The sequence below is a fragment of the Polypterus senegalus genome, chromosome 17 (assembly GCF_016835505.1).
Source record: "Polypterus senegalus isolate Bchr_013 chromosome 17, ASM1683550v1, whole genome shotgun sequence".
Classification (NCBI taxonomy): Eukaryota; Metazoa; Chordata; class Cladistia; order Polypteriformes; family Polypteridae; genus Polypterus; species Polypterus senegalus.
In genome coordinates this window covers 33,741,103-33,758,560 of record NC_053170.1, presented here as the reverse complement: position 1 = coordinate 33,758,560, position 17,458 = coordinate 33,741,103, and the positions used below count along the sequence as shown (strand labels likewise).

Sequence of the window (17,458 nt, the reverse complement as noted above, 5' to 3'; positions counted from 1 at the left end):
TCTCATTGCTACAACGACAATAAATATTTTTATTGATTGATTGATTATACTTGCATGCGTACTTTACATAAATCTGGCAGATTCCACCAGGTGGCTGTGCGAGATATCATCACAATGAGAAATGTTCGGCTTCGCTGTGTTAAAATCCGAGGACACCTTGCCACAATATCTCTAAAAAGGACGTTTAATGATTACATCCATCAATCCATGGAGGCGCCCATTCCAGCAAGTATCGGGCTCGAGACAGAAACAATCCCTGGATGGAGCATCAACTCATTGCAAGGTGAACACAAGCATACACATACACTAGTGTCATTGTAGCGTCACCAAATCCCCAAACCTGCATGTCTTTGGAAGGAAACCATAGCACACTGTGGAAACCCACCAAGAAAACATGCAAACTCCAGGCAGGAAACACCAGCGACGTGACTCCCAAGTGCAAGGCAGCAGCGCTACCGCTCCTCCCCGTGCCGCCCCCCACATGTGTAATTATTAACAGCATTCATTACTTAAATTAACAACTTATCTGTAAAATGTTACATGCATACTTTAATGCATTTTATCATGAAAGTGATATCAAGTATAAATCTAAGGATTTTAAATGTGCAGAGAGCTGGAATATCATTAATTTAATGTGTTTTATGTGCCAACTGCTTCTTGCTACTGCCGTCAGTTCAGGAGGAAGCCCCAGAAGCACATAGCGATTAAAAACTGGGTCGGTTTTAAGTTGACATTTACAATAGTCTACTTTAATAATAAAATAAACTATAAGGTTAAAGTGGATATTTTGAGATTAAAGCCGAAATTTCCATTTTAAATCACAAAATAGACATTTTCACTGAGTCCTTAATTTTATTTCTCTGTGGCTCAAATAAACTGCCGTACAAAAAAAAAGATGGCACAGAAGTTGGAATGTGAGACTTTTAAAATGCATTGTGTCACTACGCTGGGGAATATGCGACACTTGAATATAAAAGCACAATGAATGCATTTGTATGTCAGCATTTTACTTCACCACATCAAGCCATTCATCATACATTAAACATCAAAGCACGTACATTGATCCTGTAGGATCTGCAAAGCGGCTTTCTGTCACATGTAGATAGTAAACAGAGACTCTGACATCACGTTCCAACTTGATAACACTGCACCCCCTGAGTTTTTGCTAGTATTGCAACTCATGCACACGTCCTGTTAATTTCTGAGGATGTGCTCAGAGAACACATCAAATGAATGCTGGGAACATGTAGCAGTCATGATGTGTGTGCATATGCATTCTGAGCGTGAAGTATAAACCGGCCCATAGCTACTGCCTAAGCCTAAGCCTGGACAGTCCACATATTAGTGATTCCTAACCCAGTGGTTCTCAACCTGGGTTTACCGACAAAAGCGCGACAGACATATGAGCGCCGACAAAACCGCGACGGACAAACTCACACCAACAAACTCGCTAACTGGTTTTCAACAAATGCGTGCCGACAAAATCGCGAGAGAAGCCAAGAGAGTGGGATGCGTACGTGCGCATTATGTACACATTATGTGCTAGGTTATAACTGTATTCAAAGATGCTAATTGCAGTTTCGTTCCTCTGGAAGATGTTGGGTCCACTTTCGATGAACTGAGCGAGAGTAGACCCGACAATCTCCAGAATGTTTATGATTACTGGGAGGACAATTACGTTGATCGATTGAGACGCAATGTGGAACATGCGAGAACGTGTTGCTGATGGCATGCCATGAACAAATAACTCAGTCCAGGGTTGGCATAATGCGTCGTATACAAAGCGGAATTACCAGCGGTCAGGCAGCCAGCAAGTCTAAATACGCTCAACTATCAAGACGTCTTGCTGCAATTCTTCCTACATATGCAGGGCGTGATCTTAAGGACTATCTGCGTGCCGTGTCTCATAATATTGACTTCTAAAATAAAATTATTATATATGCTTTAAACTAGTAATTCATATTTAATGAAACTTTCGCAATTTTGTCTGCCCGATTTTGTTGGCGCGATTTTGACACCGCGTTTTAATGGCCGCTATTTTGTCGGTGCTCATATGTCTATCGCGCAATTGTCAGGTCACTCTCCACCTGTGGGGCAGGCCCCCCTAGGGAGGTGCGAAGTAACAAAAAGGGGGGAGCGAAGATGTGAAAAAAAGAAAACAAGAATCAAAAATATGAAAAAAACATCGGTTGAAACCAAAACAAATTAACTTAAACTACATTCTGATACTAGAACAATAAATATAGAGTTAGATAAATGTTGATAAAAATTAAGTAGGTATAATAAAATATGCATCTACATTTAAAAAAATGTTAGAGTATGATTAAAACTGTTATGAAAACTCGGGTCACAAATACTTAAAGGTTGAGAAACGCTGTCCTAACCACCTGACTACAATCAAATTACCTCTGTTTGGTAAGCAACGAGAACTTTTCATATGAAGCAACAAAGCTATCAAGACTCATGTGGCATTTAGAGTGAAAGTACCCATAATAAAAGAAAATCCTTGGGAGTCATTTGAGAGGAATAGATGAGATCAGAACAACCAAGCATTAAGTCAATATGTCAATAAATATGGCTGCTCTGAGGGCATTATATTTATTTGCTAATTAAATATCTAAAGCTAAGAAGCCAGTTACTATTGGAATTAGCACTACCTACTATAATAAGCATTTGCTTTGAACTCTTCAGAGAAGATATATGTAAGAAGCTGGGCAAAATGAATCTTTTATACAACACTGTGAAAAGACAATTTAATGATACAGATAATGCTAAAGCATAGCTGTTAGAGAGCACTTCTAAATCACCTTAGTATGCAATGCAGGTTCATGAATCAGCAGATGTGGATAGCAGAGCAATTTTGCTTTAGCATTTGTGTAATGTCTTTCAGAAAGATTTGCATGAGTGTTTGCTGTGATTGCTATCACTACCAATTAACTCAACTGGAGAACTTTATAAAACAATAAATTACTACGTTATAGGCAAGCTGGACTGGTTTTCCGTGTTGTGATTGAACATCAACTATGATGGTGGAGCCATCTGATTTCAACTTTTATGTAAAAGATATTACAACTGAATGTGAGTTTAGTTTACACACTGAGTAATTCATCAGGAAATACCTGCCTGAATTTAATTGCATATGGGTCTATGAAATGTGAATTATCAACTATGTAAAAACTCTTGCACTATACTGTCAGTTGTTTAAGTGGTTATGTGATGATGTTGATAACATCACAAGCATCTACTTTTGCACTCCCACAACGGAATACAGACAAGCACATATGTATTGCTGTGGATTCACAACACAAAGCATCTCATTTCACAGATTTGCACTGTGGTGAACTGCCAATGGTCAGCCACAAACCCACAGCCTCTTTATGGTGTGAGCTAACTGGAGAACTCCTTGTGTTGGCTGTGCAGAGACTACTTCTGAACTTTGCAAGTGATGTGCTTTCTGGTGAACTCAACTGAGCCCCCTATCTGTCAGCCCTCACTTTTCCCCCCCCGGACAACACTGGCACTACTGATGACAGTGCAAAAACTACTGTATTGCTTTGGAGTGACACCAGAAAGGATCTAATTTCACATATTTGCACTGTGGTGAACTGTTGGTGGTCAGCCGCAAACCCACACCATCTGGAGAGACAACTCTGCTGATGTTTCCAGGAAGAGCACCACTCTCAATGTTCACAAGCAGTCTCTGCACAGATGATGCAAGAAGTTCTCCTATCAGCTCCCACTACGAGAAAACTGCCTCTGACCCAGATGTTGTGGGTTTGCAGATGACCACCAGTAGTTCACCACAGTGCAAATCTGCAAACTGAGATGCTTCATGGTGTTTGTCCACAGCAGTCCAATATGCAGATGATTTATCTAACAAAATGATCCACAAGCAGTGTGCATTAGTCCTGCGATGGACTGCCTCTCTATGGTTAGTTCTGGCTTACACATGACTTTGCTAGAAGACACTCAAGCCCCCTTGAGCCTGAAATAGATGAAGCGGGTTTGAGAATGTTTATGTATTGTACTACCAAATTCATACTTTCTTAGCTAGACATGAACACATAAATTATGGTTCTGTGCCCCACATATAAATTTGCAAAAAGATTTGTGAAATAAATTGTTTCCCAACAAAAATTACTGCCATTAGCTTGTATATTGTCATCTCATCTACAACCTTACTCTCCATGTGCAAAAGGTGCATGACAAAATGTGTTCTGGTAACAGCATGGAAACTGGGTAGGACAACAGAGCACTTATCTGCAAGCACTTCAGAGGCTCATCTCTATTGTTAACATCTATTGAGCCTCCAGAAGGATGTAGGGATGGATCTTCTTACAGGGTTGGAGGAAGTGAGATGGAACAGGCAGCATGAAAGACTGATAGTGTACAAGACAGATGAGAAGATGTAGAGCTGCATGGAAGGAATCATGAAAGACCAGAGCAGCACTGGAGAACAACAGAGGAAAAAGATAGCAGTTTGATCTGTGGAAAGCCCATTGCACAGCAGCATCCCTTGCTTAAACCTCAAATAACTTGAAACAAAAATCTCATTTTAATTATTTGTGCATTCTGTTTGCAAAATGAATTTTAGGGGCAATTTCATAAAATTGTATGTTTCACTCATCACTAGTTAAGGCAAACTGAAAGAGAAATGCATTAGAGATGATGAGGTGTGAAATGCAAATCTGGCCTTGACTGTGTCAGTCTTGACATGTCCTCATTTTTAAATAGGCCAGGAATACATTCAGCTTTTTTCATTTTCTATATTGGATCAAGTGTTTTAAGAAAACTAACTGGTATTTCATTGAAGGTTTCAGCGGCATGGCTGGATGACTGGAACCAGTCTCCAATCTTCCACTATAAACAGAATTAAACTCCTTAAAATTATAATTAAGAATTCTGCTGGAACAGCTACAAAAAGATGCTGGTGAAAGAGCCTGGTGTGTCCTACTTGGCATGGCACTGACGCATCCCTCACCAAGGAAAGCAGAACAAAAGTAAAGTGATTATTAAAAATTATTACAATTGACTTGCGTTACTAGAGAAGTTTTCTTTCAATTTCAATATAATTTGAACAGATGTGAGAAGTGCAGTTCATTTGTCCCCTGATTATGTGGACCATTTCAAAACTTTCTTCATTTTACGGAGTTACCTGATCTCTCTAATTACACTGCAAGGAGAATTTCTCTTCAATTCTCAGAAGTTTTATTTTTTAAAGTCTGCAGGGCCACACGTAAATAATGTGCACTTTACTAGCCGTATTTGTTTCTCCATATTATCAGCTGCATGCCAGCAAGAGACCTGGCTTGAGTAACAAAGCTCCACCAGCCCCCCATGGCTGATGAAAAGCACTCAGTTATGGGGCTGGCAGGAAGAAGCCACAGGGAACAGAATAATTTAATGAAGAAAATGGCCTTCAGAGAGCTGCGTAAACACCCCCACAAGCAGAGCTTCGGTGAGAAGCTGAGAAATAGTCACTGTGCAGATTTCTTTCAGATTATATAAGTGTTTTAAAGTTATTTGCCTGTCAAAAAGGGTGAGAAATGAATAGTGCCAAATTGCATTTGTAATGGAGTGCCGACTCAGGCTCATATGTCCATCTTGGCTTGACGCTTTTTTATTTTTTAAAACTAAAGCACAATTGATTTTACTTAAAAAAAAAAGAAGCCGCCTCCTTCAGTGAACCACATGCTTTCATCTCTCATCTTATCTCACAAGACTTGTCAATGTACTAAGGAAGGAAACCAACAATTATGAAGGAGTCAAATGGTGATAGACAGCATACCTAGTTGCTCCTGACTGAGGTATTCATTGTAACATTTGAAACACTCATTTTCATAATTTGTACTTTCTCTTAGTGCAAAACTTTTTTATGCTAATTAAACTAAATCTCATCTAGATCAAATGACCCCATCTTAACACGTCTGGCAAATAATGGAAGAGTACGTATCTAGTCATCTATTTCCAAATGCATTTAGTCCAATGTAGGATCATGAATTAAGTGCATTTATATATAGCTAAAGGAACAGATTTATATTTACATTAATCTAGTTCTGGGCACTGGGGGTTAAAGCCTATCCCAAAAACATCATCTGCAAATAAATCCTGCACTTAGCACTAATCCATTACAGAGGCCACTCATACACACTTGGCCAATAAAGAATTGACAATTAACCTAATCCACACATTTATGTGATGTGGGATGAAAAGCAAAATACCCGTCAGGCTTTAAATTTAAGGCCACAGAGGTAACAGCACTAATCATTACACCACCATGCTGCTGTTCAGATAGATAGATAGATAGATAGATAGATAGATAGATAGATAGATAGATAGATAGATAGATAGATAGATAGATAGATAGATAGATAGATAGACGTGTTTTGTAAATTTAAAGGAAAAAATAGATGTTTATGGTCTGTTATAATAGCTTTTTTCTATTTAAGTTCTGAAATAGTAATAGCTTTTATAACATTTGTAGACAGACAGGGAGAGGGATTTTGGGGGCAGAAGTGTAATTCCGGTATAATTTGAATAGTGTGAGCCTTCTTGCCAGAATTCATTGTATAGTTCACTGCGGCTAATAGGGACTCTATCCTGAATTTTGCCTTGTATTTGGTCTGTTTATTTGACTTCTCAAATTAATTTTTTAATAGATCCAAATCTTATATGAATACAGATGTCTATCAAGAATGTGCCACACATGCTCAAAATGAATTAAACAGTTTTGTCAGACAGCAGCTGGTTGTTGCACTGCATTAGTGTTGAAGTCTCCCAGCAGAACTCTGCAGTGACTCCAAGAAGGCCTGGTACTCCATACTGACATTTGGTGCATAGGCTCATATGGCAGTCAGAGTCTTCGACTCTGTGACCTTTCAGCCGCACAGAGGCAGCCTTTTTATTCTCTGGGACAAACTACAATATGACATCAACCAGGCAGGGACTTAACAAGAAGCCCACTCCCACCTGACGCCTTTCTACCCATGCAAATCCAGAGTAAAGGAGAGTCCAGCATCTTTCGAGCGGCTTGTTTTCAGAAAGAAGGCAGTGTGTGGACCTAGTTGGTAACTAGATACCTAGTTGGTAGCTCTCTACCTCAACCACCAACTCCAGGTCCTCCCCACCAAACCCCCCAAAAGACAGGTGACATTCCACATCCCAAGAGTTAGTTTATGTGTTTGGGTTCCAGTCTGCCATGGCCTCTGCCTTCGACTGCCACCCAGATCACGATGCACCCAGCCCATTTCCACCTGCAGGTGGTGGACCCACAGGAGGGTAGTCCCATGTTAACATTTACACGTGTTGCATGTTTTCTGTATTTGTTGTTCCTCATTTGGGTAAAGATTTCCTGGTGCAACCTTCATAAGACTGTTATTCGAGTTTTGGATCCTGGAACATCATGGTTGTCATTTCAGAACAGCCATTTACCTTAAGCCAATAAACATCAAAGTGACTGTCTGACATTGTAAAGTAGTGGCTGTAAAGTACATATGAAGGTACTTAATTTCATTCTTTAAAAAGGTTTCAAAAAAAGAGCTGCTTACCCTTGGAATTTAAATAATGACATTTGTTACTGCAAGCATTTATAAGAATGGTAAAAGGAAACGTCTTTTCTTCTTTTTTACTTTGAATCTTGAACTTTGTTAGTTCCTTTTGTGCACATAATGCTTTATGATAATGGAGGGTAACTTTAATACTGACTGGATGAAGATGAATGACTGTGTGGCTGATCCTGAATCCTGAATCCTGAAATCCTGAAGGCTGATTTCGCAGCTTTGATTAAAGACACGAAGGAGAGGACCCCATCGCCAAAGATCTTCGTTTCGGGTCCACTACCTCTCGTCAGACGATCTAACGAGTACTACAGTCGTCTGCTAGGATTGAACAACTGGCTACAGGGTTACTGCAAGAAGAAGGATGTCGGTTTCATCAACAATTGGAATCTCTTTTTGGAAAGGCCATGTCTCTTCAAGCGTGATGGCCTGCATCCGAACAGTTTCGGTGCCCGGGTCCTCTCCGAAAACATATCGAAGGTAATTCGTTTTTCTTGACTATCTATCTCTGCTCTTAACCCCTTCGAAATAATACTGTTGTGCTAGGACATGATAAGTGTTTAATAGAGTCTTCCGTTAAAGTGCACACATTAATACTGTAATAAGCAATCTCAATGCACGTAGAAAACCTAGGAAATACGGCATAAACTCCAATAATCTAATTAAAATCACTATTTTAGAGGAACAATGTATTAAAACTATAAAAACAGATCACAGATTAAACAAAAAATACACACAGAGCGCGCTAATAAAATAATTTAGTTCCTATTCCAAATATCAATAGCACATAGTATTCATCTCTGCACCTCCGAAACATTAAATATGGCACTATTAAATGTTAGAGCTTTAACTAACAAAACGTTTTTTTATCAACAATCTTATTAGTGATAAAAATAGATTTTATTGCACTAAATGAAACATGGCTTAATTCAGATGCGCGTTTTTTAATCGAATCTGCCTCCGGATTACAGTTTTACTCATTCAGACCGCCAGGGAAAAGGGGCGGATTGGCTAACATTTACTCGAGCGATTAAAATGTAAAGATGTCAGTTTTGGTAAGTTCAAGTCCTTTGAGTATCTCGCCGTTGTTATTCATGGAGATTCTCAAGTTCTAGTACTATCCGTGTATAGACCTCCTAAATATAACGCGTCTTTTTTGAGGAATTCTCTGACTTAATGTCAATTTTAATTACTAACTATGACACACTCCTAATAGTTGGCGACTTTAATTTTCATATAGATAATCAGTGTGATCTAAAAGTAAAAGAATTTATGAACCTCCTGGATTCTTTTGATTTGAGACAACTCATAAATCAGCCTACACATAAAGCAGGTCATACGTTAGACTTAGTGATTACTAAAGGACTGAAAGTTGATATAAAACAGATCATTGATATTGGTCTATCAGACCATTTTCTTCTACTTTTAATATAGAAATAATGATAAAAAACACTCATGAGAAGCATATTGTTAAAAAACGCTTCTTTGACTCGGCAGCAGCTTTAAAACTTACAAACATTTTAAGCAATCAGTCCGTTTATAGTGCCAGCTATAATAGCGAGGATAATGTAAATAGTAAGGTGGAAAGATTTAATACTAAAGTGAGAGCTGCTGTTGACATAGTTGCACCTGAAAAGACAGTGAAAAAATCTTCTAGCATTGTTATACCATGGAAGACCCAAAGAGTGTCTGATTTAAAGAGAACATGCCAGAGCTGAGCGTCAATGGAGGAAGACTAAACTTACTATCCACCATGAAATATTAAAAGTCAAAATAACAGAATACAATAACACTGTCCGTCTTGAGAGCTGCTATTTCTCAAGATTATAAATAACAATGCTAGTAATCCCAGAGTCTTATTTTCTACAATTGATCGCCTACTAAACCCAGGTAACTCAAAGGAATGCCTCCTAAGTGCTTCCAGTGAAACCTGTGAGGCTATCGCTGTATTTTCAATCAAAAATTAATGATATTAGAAATAACATAGTATATCCCTCCAACACTAAGGATCCTCCTAAACCCCAGCATCCTGTTATAAACAAATTAAACTCTTTCACTAGGATAGATTTACCTGATTTACAAAAATAATATCTCAATTAAAACCTCCACCTGCTCCTTGACCCAATACCAACAAGGTTTTTCAAAGAAGTATCAGGCGTGCTAATTGATAATGTTCTTGACATAGTAAATTCGTCATTAGATACTGGGGTCTTCCCAGACTGTCTTAAGACTGCTGTAGTTAAACCCCTACTTAAGAAACATATTCTTGACCCCTCGCTCTTGAAAATTTTAGACCCATCTCTAACCTGCCTTTCTTAAGTAAAGTTCTGGAGAAGGCAGTCATTATGCAGTTAAATGACCACCTAAATAAACATGCTATTCTTGATAAATTTCAGTCGGGTTTTAGAACAAATCACAGCACAGAAACTGCACTTGTTAAAGTAGTAAATGACTTTGCGTGAATGCAGACAGAGGCCATTTATCTGTTCTCATCCTCTTAGATCTGAGTGCTGCATTTGACACCATTGATCACAACATTCTTAGAAATCGCCTTAGTCAATGGGTGGGCCTCTCTGGCAGTGTCTTAAATTGGTTTGACTCCTATCTGGCAGGGAGAAAATTTTTGTTAGTTGTGGGAATTACAACTCGAAGACACATGATATCCAATATGGTGTTCCACAAGGCTCTATCCTGGGTCCGCTGTTATTCTCAATCTACATGCTTCCGTTAGGTCAGATTATCTCAGGGCACAACGTGAGCTACCACAGCTATGCTGATGACACACAGCTGTACTTATCAATAGCACCTGATGACCCTGATTCTATTGATTCACTAACACAATGTCTGACTTGTATCTCAGAATGGATGAATAGTAATTTTCTCAAGTTAAATAAAGAAAACTGAAATCTTAGTGATCAGCAATAATGGATACAATGAGGCTATTAGAAATAAACTGGATACATTAGGATTAAAAGTCAAGGCGGAGGTAAAAAGCTTAGGGGTGATTGTTGACTGTAATCTGAATTTTAAATCACATATTAATCAGATCATTAGGACAGCATTTTTCACTTAAGAAACATAAGTAAAGTTAGACCTCTTATATCACTGAAAGATGCTGAGAAATTAGTTCACGCGTTTGTTTTCAGTCGACTAGATTACTGTAACGCACTCCTCTCAGGACTACCCAAAAAAGTCGTTTGCAACTAGTGCAGAATGCAGCTGCTAGAATCCTAACTAGGAAAAGAAAATCCGAACACATTTCTCCAGTTTTGATGTCACTACACTGGTTACCTGTGTCATTCAGGATTGACTTTAAAATTCTGCTTATGGTTTATAAAGCCTTAAATAATCTCGCCCATCTTATATATCGGAATGTCTGACACCTTATATTCCAAATCGTAACCTCAGATCCTCAAATGAGTGTCTCCTTAGAATTCCAAGAACAAAACTTAAAAGAAGTGGTGAGGCGGCCTTCTGCTGCTATGCACCTAAAATCTGGAATAGCCTGCCAATAGGAATTCTCCAGGCTGATACAGTAGAGCACTTTAAAACACTGCTGAAAACACATTACTTTAACATGGCCTTTTATAACTTCATTTAATTTAACTTAATCCTGATACTCTGTATGTTCAATTTCATAATAACTATTCATGGTGGCTCTAAAATCGTACTGACCCCTACTCTCTTTTCTGTTTCTTTTTCCGGTTTCTTTGTGGTGGTGGCCTGCGCCACCTCCACCTACTCAAAGCTTCATGATGCTCCAACAATGATGGATGGATTTAAAGGCAGAAGTCTACGTGACCATCATCATCATCAAGCCCTTCCGTGAGAACCCTAAATCCAAAGAGGACTGTTTCATTTATGTTAGGTAGAATGCCCAGAGGGGACTGGGCGGTCTCATGGTCTGGAATCCCTACAGATTTTATTTTTTCTCCAGCCGTCTGGAGTTTTTGTTTTTCTGTCCCCTGGCCATTGAACCTTACTCTTATTCGATGTTAATTAATGTTGATTTATTTTGTTTTCTTATTGTGTCTTTTATTTTTCTATTCTTTATTATGTAAAGCACTTTGAGCTACTGTTTGTATGAAAATGTGCTATATAAATAAATGTTGTTGTTGTTGTTGTTGTGTGAGAATGACAATTTGTTGTGGCTACAGGGACAATAGATCCACTAAAGGATGGGTTTCAAAAAATACAAAGATGAATGTGCAACATAATGAAAGGCAGTTAATTTATGACACGGAGTGTAATTTTGAACCAGCTCAAGAATGCAGAATCAAATAAGACAGCAGTTCTCAACCTGTGGGGCGCGCCCCCCTAACAAAAAAGGGGGCGTGAAGATGTGAAAAAAAGAAAATAAGAATCGAAAATATGAAAAATACATCTATTGAAACCAAAACAAATTAACTTAAACTACATTCTGATAGAAAAATAAATATAGAGTTAGATAAATGTCGATAAAAGTTAAGTAGGTATAATAAAACTTGTAGTGGTGTATCGGCAGCAAAAAATATAGGAATACATTTTATTAGGGTTTCAAAAAAATGTTAGGGGGGCGCAATTAAAACTGTTATGAAAACTTGGTCGCAAATACTTAAAGGTTGAGAAACGCTGAACTAAGACACAGTACACCAGGGTTTCTCACTTCACCTGCACTGAGATGTTTAAAATGGGATATTCAAGTATGAACATATTTAAGTTTATTCATTAACTTATGCAAAAAAAACTTTACTTAATTCCTAGGTATTTTGTCATTTTATTAAGAAACAGCATTATTTAATAGTATTCATTTGTTTCCTGTCCCAATACAGTATATAAATCATTATTTGTTAGCCAGCCTTTGATTGCAGTGAAATATTTGCTTGGTATTTTCCACTAGTTAACTGAAAAGTAGAGAAGAATTACTATACAACTGTTTATATCCATGATGCTTTAAAGATGCCAAATGCAAATCTGTCCTACTGTTAACAGTATGTTACTGGCAAGCCCATGTCAGAATCATCTGAAATTATTCAACTGTATTTTCAGCTTTATCTGCAAGTGGACTGAAGATCCAGAGCACTGCAGATGGCTTCCAGCTTTATTGCTCACTGAAGTATTATTTGGAAGACATTAAAACAAACTGGCGACTCAAGTAAGTATTTGGAAGTGGGCAAGCTAATAGGCCTCTTTTGCCAAGCTGTCTCATTCTTAGTGTTTTTAAGATTTCCCACTTATTTTACTGCCAATACATTTAAAACTCGACAATGTCTTCTCGCTACAGGGTCCTATTTATAAAAACAGTCTTGTTAAATCAGAGGTAGTCCTTCTAGGTCTATAAAAAGGATGGATTCCTTGGGTTTCAATGCTTATACTCCTATAGACTTCAATGTATTGTCATGACAGATTCTCTGTTTTTATATCTGAGACAAATGGAGGAAGCTTAACCTTGTAATTCTTTAAATTGTGGCAGTCCTTAAGCTGTAATGTAATATTTCTCCAGCACAAGTTGCTCACGTGAGATGTTTTTTTCACATTTCTGTTAAGCACTCAGTGTTTTTGATTATTAGCTTCATCCATACCAAAGAGTTCTAATAATGATAATGAATCAATAAATACAATCTATTAACAAAGGCTTCTGGTGGACTGATACTTCATCATGGTCTCTTCCTTCCTTGCATCAGATGATGTCTTGCACCTGCAAACCTGAACTGAACTAAGCAGGTGAGAAAAAACTGTTTAACATAGTTCAAGAGCTGCAGCCTATCCTGGAAGCATCAGGTGCAGAGAAAGGAACCAGGACATATTCACATAAATGTGGACTTACTCTCACAGGGTCAGTTTAGAACTGGAAACCCTGATTACATGCACATATTGGAGATGTAGGAGGAAAACCATAATATCCAGAGGAAGAAAAAATATATACAGACACGGGGAGAATGTGGTAACTGTACCCATACTGTAACGGGACCAGAATTCAAACCTCATCTTCAGAATCAGTCAGAAACAGTGCTAACATTTATTAAAAATGACAAAAAAACTTAAGTGTTTAAAATTATGAAAGGAATAAGTACTACAGATCCAAGCTTTTACTTTAAAATAAGTTCAGCAAGAATGCTGGGACACAGATGGAAGCATTTTTCTTCACACAAAGGTCCAAAGACAAGTGGAATAAATTACTAAATAGTGTGGTAGATGGTAAGACTTTGGGGAACCTCAAAACTCAACTTGATGCTATTTTAAAGAAATTAGGTGAATAGGACTCACAGGCTTTATCGGGCTGCAAGGCCTGCTGTTCTTGTTCAAATTGTTCTAATGTCAGTCAGTCATTTTCTAACCTGCTTATTGCTGAACTAGCTTCTGGGGGGTGCTGGAGCCTATCCCAGCTAACATAGGGTGCCAGACAGGACAGGGCGCCAGTCCATTGCAGGTCAATTGTTCTAATGTTTTAATGATTATTTGTTGGGTGGTGCAGTGATTAGCACCAAGTCAAGTCAAGTCAAGTTGGGGAGCATGCACTGGTACCGTGTGTTGCTGCACCCACTACACGACAAAACAGCTCGGCATCCCAGTTGGCAACCCCCCGGGCAGACACGCGGTGCAGTCCCATCCTCCAGAATTGACCCTCCATCTGCAACAGCCAGGTGTTACATGGGTGACCCCTTGGCCTGGTCCAGCCACTCAGGTCCCCAACAATGAGAATCTTACGAGCCGGATCACCCTCGTGGAAACGTGCCACATGACCGTAATGCCGTAACTGATGCTCCCTCACAATGCAGGTAATGTGCTTCATTCAGGACTCCATGAGCAACCGCTCATTCGACACAAAGTCAAACCAACGATACCCAAGGATTTTCCGGAGAGACACAGTACCAAAGGAGTCTTCATCTCAGGTCACTGGATAGCATCTATGTCTCACAACCATATAGCATGACAGGAAGCACCAGGACTCTAAAGACTTGGACCTTCATTCTTTTGATATCGGGAGCACCACACACCCCTTTCCAGCGACCTCATGACTCCCCATGCTTTCCCAATCTGTCTACTGACTTCATAGAAAGAGTCACCAGAGACATGAATGTCACTGCCAAGGTAAGTAAACCTCTCAACAAGGTCAACACTCCCTCCGCAAACAGACACACTGCTGATGGCTGTGCCCAAGAGGTCATTAAAGGCTTGGATCTTGGTTTTTATCCAGGACACTAGCAAGCCCAGACACTCAGACTTAGACTCTCAAGTGCCCCGATCACAGCCTCCATTGATTCCGCGAAGATCACAGCATCGTCAGCAAAGTCAAGTTTCATGAATCTTTCTTCACCAACAGATGCCCCACAACCGCTGGACCCCACGACCTTGCCCAACACCCAGTCCATACAAGCATTGAACAGAGTAGGAGTAGAACACAACCCTGACGAACCCCACAATCAACTGGGAAAAACACAGGGTTTTTTTTTTTTGTTTGATTAGCACCACTGCATCATAAATACAGCAATCATCCTGGGTTCAGTCACAGACTTGGCCATTGTCTGTGTGATGTTTGCAGGTTCTCTGTAGGTTCACAGACCTTTTGAGGGAATTCCAAAGACCTGCATCTTTGGTTAACTGAAAACTGTAACCTGAAAGGCATTAGATTACCAGTAAATCTAAGTGAGATAAAGACAATTTGATACATAAATGGGTAATTTATTATATTATTGATGAGTAATGTTTAGTATGATATTACAAGTACTTAAAAAAGCTATGTTGTGGGTTGGATAATGGATGGATGGATGTTCTACCTTGGTTTCCTCCATTTTTGAATAAGTTCCTTTAATAAATGTTTAACATTTAAAGAAATAAATATGTTGTATGTGGTATCATATGCCAAAATAACTAAATTCCCATAAGGCTGAAAGGGGTCATAATTCCTCAAGAATCCAGTTTTCTTTGAAGGAACGTGTCACTTAATTACTGCAAGTGACATTTTTCTTTTCTCATTATACTCCATCGCAAATCCTCTCTTACACAGATTTAGATTATCTGCAAAAACAACATTTGTTCACTTTCTACTAATTCATACGTATTCGGTACCCCATTACTGCATTTACAGCTCATGGTTCTGAAGGTACCTCCTCAGGTAGGGATGGTAGTCCATTGCATTTCACACTCACACATACAAGGCTAATGTAGAGACCCCAATGAGCCTAACACACTTGTCTTTGGAATGCTGGACACAAATCTACACCACAAGAGGACAGCATTTAAACTCCACACAGACAATCACAATGCCAACATAGGACTAACCACTATACAGTGCATCCAGAAAGTATTCACAGCGCATCACTTTTTCCACATTTTGTTATGTTACAGCCTTATTCCAAAATGGATTAAATTAATTATTTCCATCAGAATTCTACACACAACACCCCATGAAAAAAGTTTACTTGTGGTTTTGCAAATTTATTAAAAATAAAAAAACTGAGAAATCACATATACATAAGTATTCACAGCCTTTGCTCAATACTTTGTCGATGCACCGTTGGCAGCAATTACAGCCTCAAGTCTTTATGAATATGATGCCACAAGCTTGGCACACCTATCCTTGGCCAGTTTCGCCCATTCCTCTTTGCAGCACCTCTCAAGCTTCATCAGGTTGGATGGGAAGCGTCGGTGCACAGCCATTTTAAGATCTCCCCAGAGATGTTCTATCGGATTCAAGTCTGTGCTCTGGCTGGGCCACTCAAGGACATTCACAGAGTTGTCCTGAAGCCACTCCTTTGATATCTTGGCTGTCTGCTTAGGGTCGTTGTCCTGCTGAAAGATGAACCGTCGCCCCAGTCTGAGGTCAAGAGCGCTCTGGAGCAGGTTTCCATCCAGGATGTCTCTGTACATTGCTGCAGTCATCTTTCCCTTTATCCTGACTAGTCTCCCAGTTCCTGCCGCTGAAAAACATCCCCACAGCATGATGCTGCCACCACCATGCTTCACTGTAGGGATAGTATTGGCCTGGTGATGAGCGGTGCCTGGTTTCCTCCAAACGTGACGCCTGGCATTCACACCAAAGAGTTCAATCTTTGTCTCATCAGACCAGAGAGTCTGAGAGTCCTTCAGGTGCCTTTTGGCAAACTCCAGGTGGGCTGCCATGTGCCTTTTACTAAGGAGTGGCTTCCGTCTGGCCACTCTACCATACAGGCCTGATTGGTGGATTGCTCAAGAGATGGTTGTCCTTCTGGAAGGTTCTCCTCTCTCCACAGTGGACCTCTGGAGCTCTGACAGAGTGACCATCGGGTTCTTGGTCACCTCCATGACTAAGGCCCTTCTCCCCGATCGCTCAGTTTAGATGGCCGGCCAGCTCTAGGAAGAGTCCTGGTTGTTTTGAACTTCTTCCACTTAGGGATGATGGAGGTCACTGTGCTCATTGGGACCTTCAAAGCAGCAGAAATTTTTCTGTAACCTTCCCCAGATTTGTGCCTCGAGACAATTCCTTTGACTTCATGCTGGGTTTGTGCTCTGACATGAACTGTCAACTGTGGGACCTTATATAGACAGGTGTGTGCCTTTCCAAATCATGTCCAATCGACTGAATGTACCACAGGTGGACTCCAATTAAGCTGCAGAAACATCTCAAGGATGATCAGGGGAAACAGGATGCACCTGAGCTCAATTTTGTGCTTCATGGCAAAGGCTGTGAATACTTATGTACATGGGCTTTCTTAGTTTTTTTATTTTTAATAAATTTGAAAAAATCTCAAGTAATTTTTTTCATGTTGTCATTATGGGGTGTTGTGTGTAGAATTCTGAGGAAAAAAATGAATTTAATCCATTTTGGAATAAGGTTGTAACATAACAAAATGTGGAAAAAGTGATGCGCTGTGAATACTTTCTGGACGCACTGTATTTCTCTGTTCCTAGTAGCCCCAGATGTCAAATTTCTTCCTGTTAAT

At 39.4% G+C, this 17,458-nt stretch overlaps 1 protein-coding gene across 2 annotated transcripts in view; it reads left to right on the top strand.

The window, feature by feature from the left end:
* myom3 (myomesin 3) overlaps window positions 1-17,458 on the top strand; it is a 313,022-nt gene that overhangs the window by 264,397 nt on the left and 31,167 nt on the right. The window contains exon 32 of one of the 2 annotated variants that reach the window (XM_039740882.1): window positions 12,585-12,690. In XM_039740882.1, coding sequence (XP_039596816.1) covers window positions 12,585-12,690 — 106 coding nt within the window. Of the gene's footprint in view, window positions 1-7,650; window positions 7,756-12,584; window positions 12,691-17,458 lie in introns of those variants that run through there. The other variant, XM_039740883.1, reaches the window with a different exon arrangement.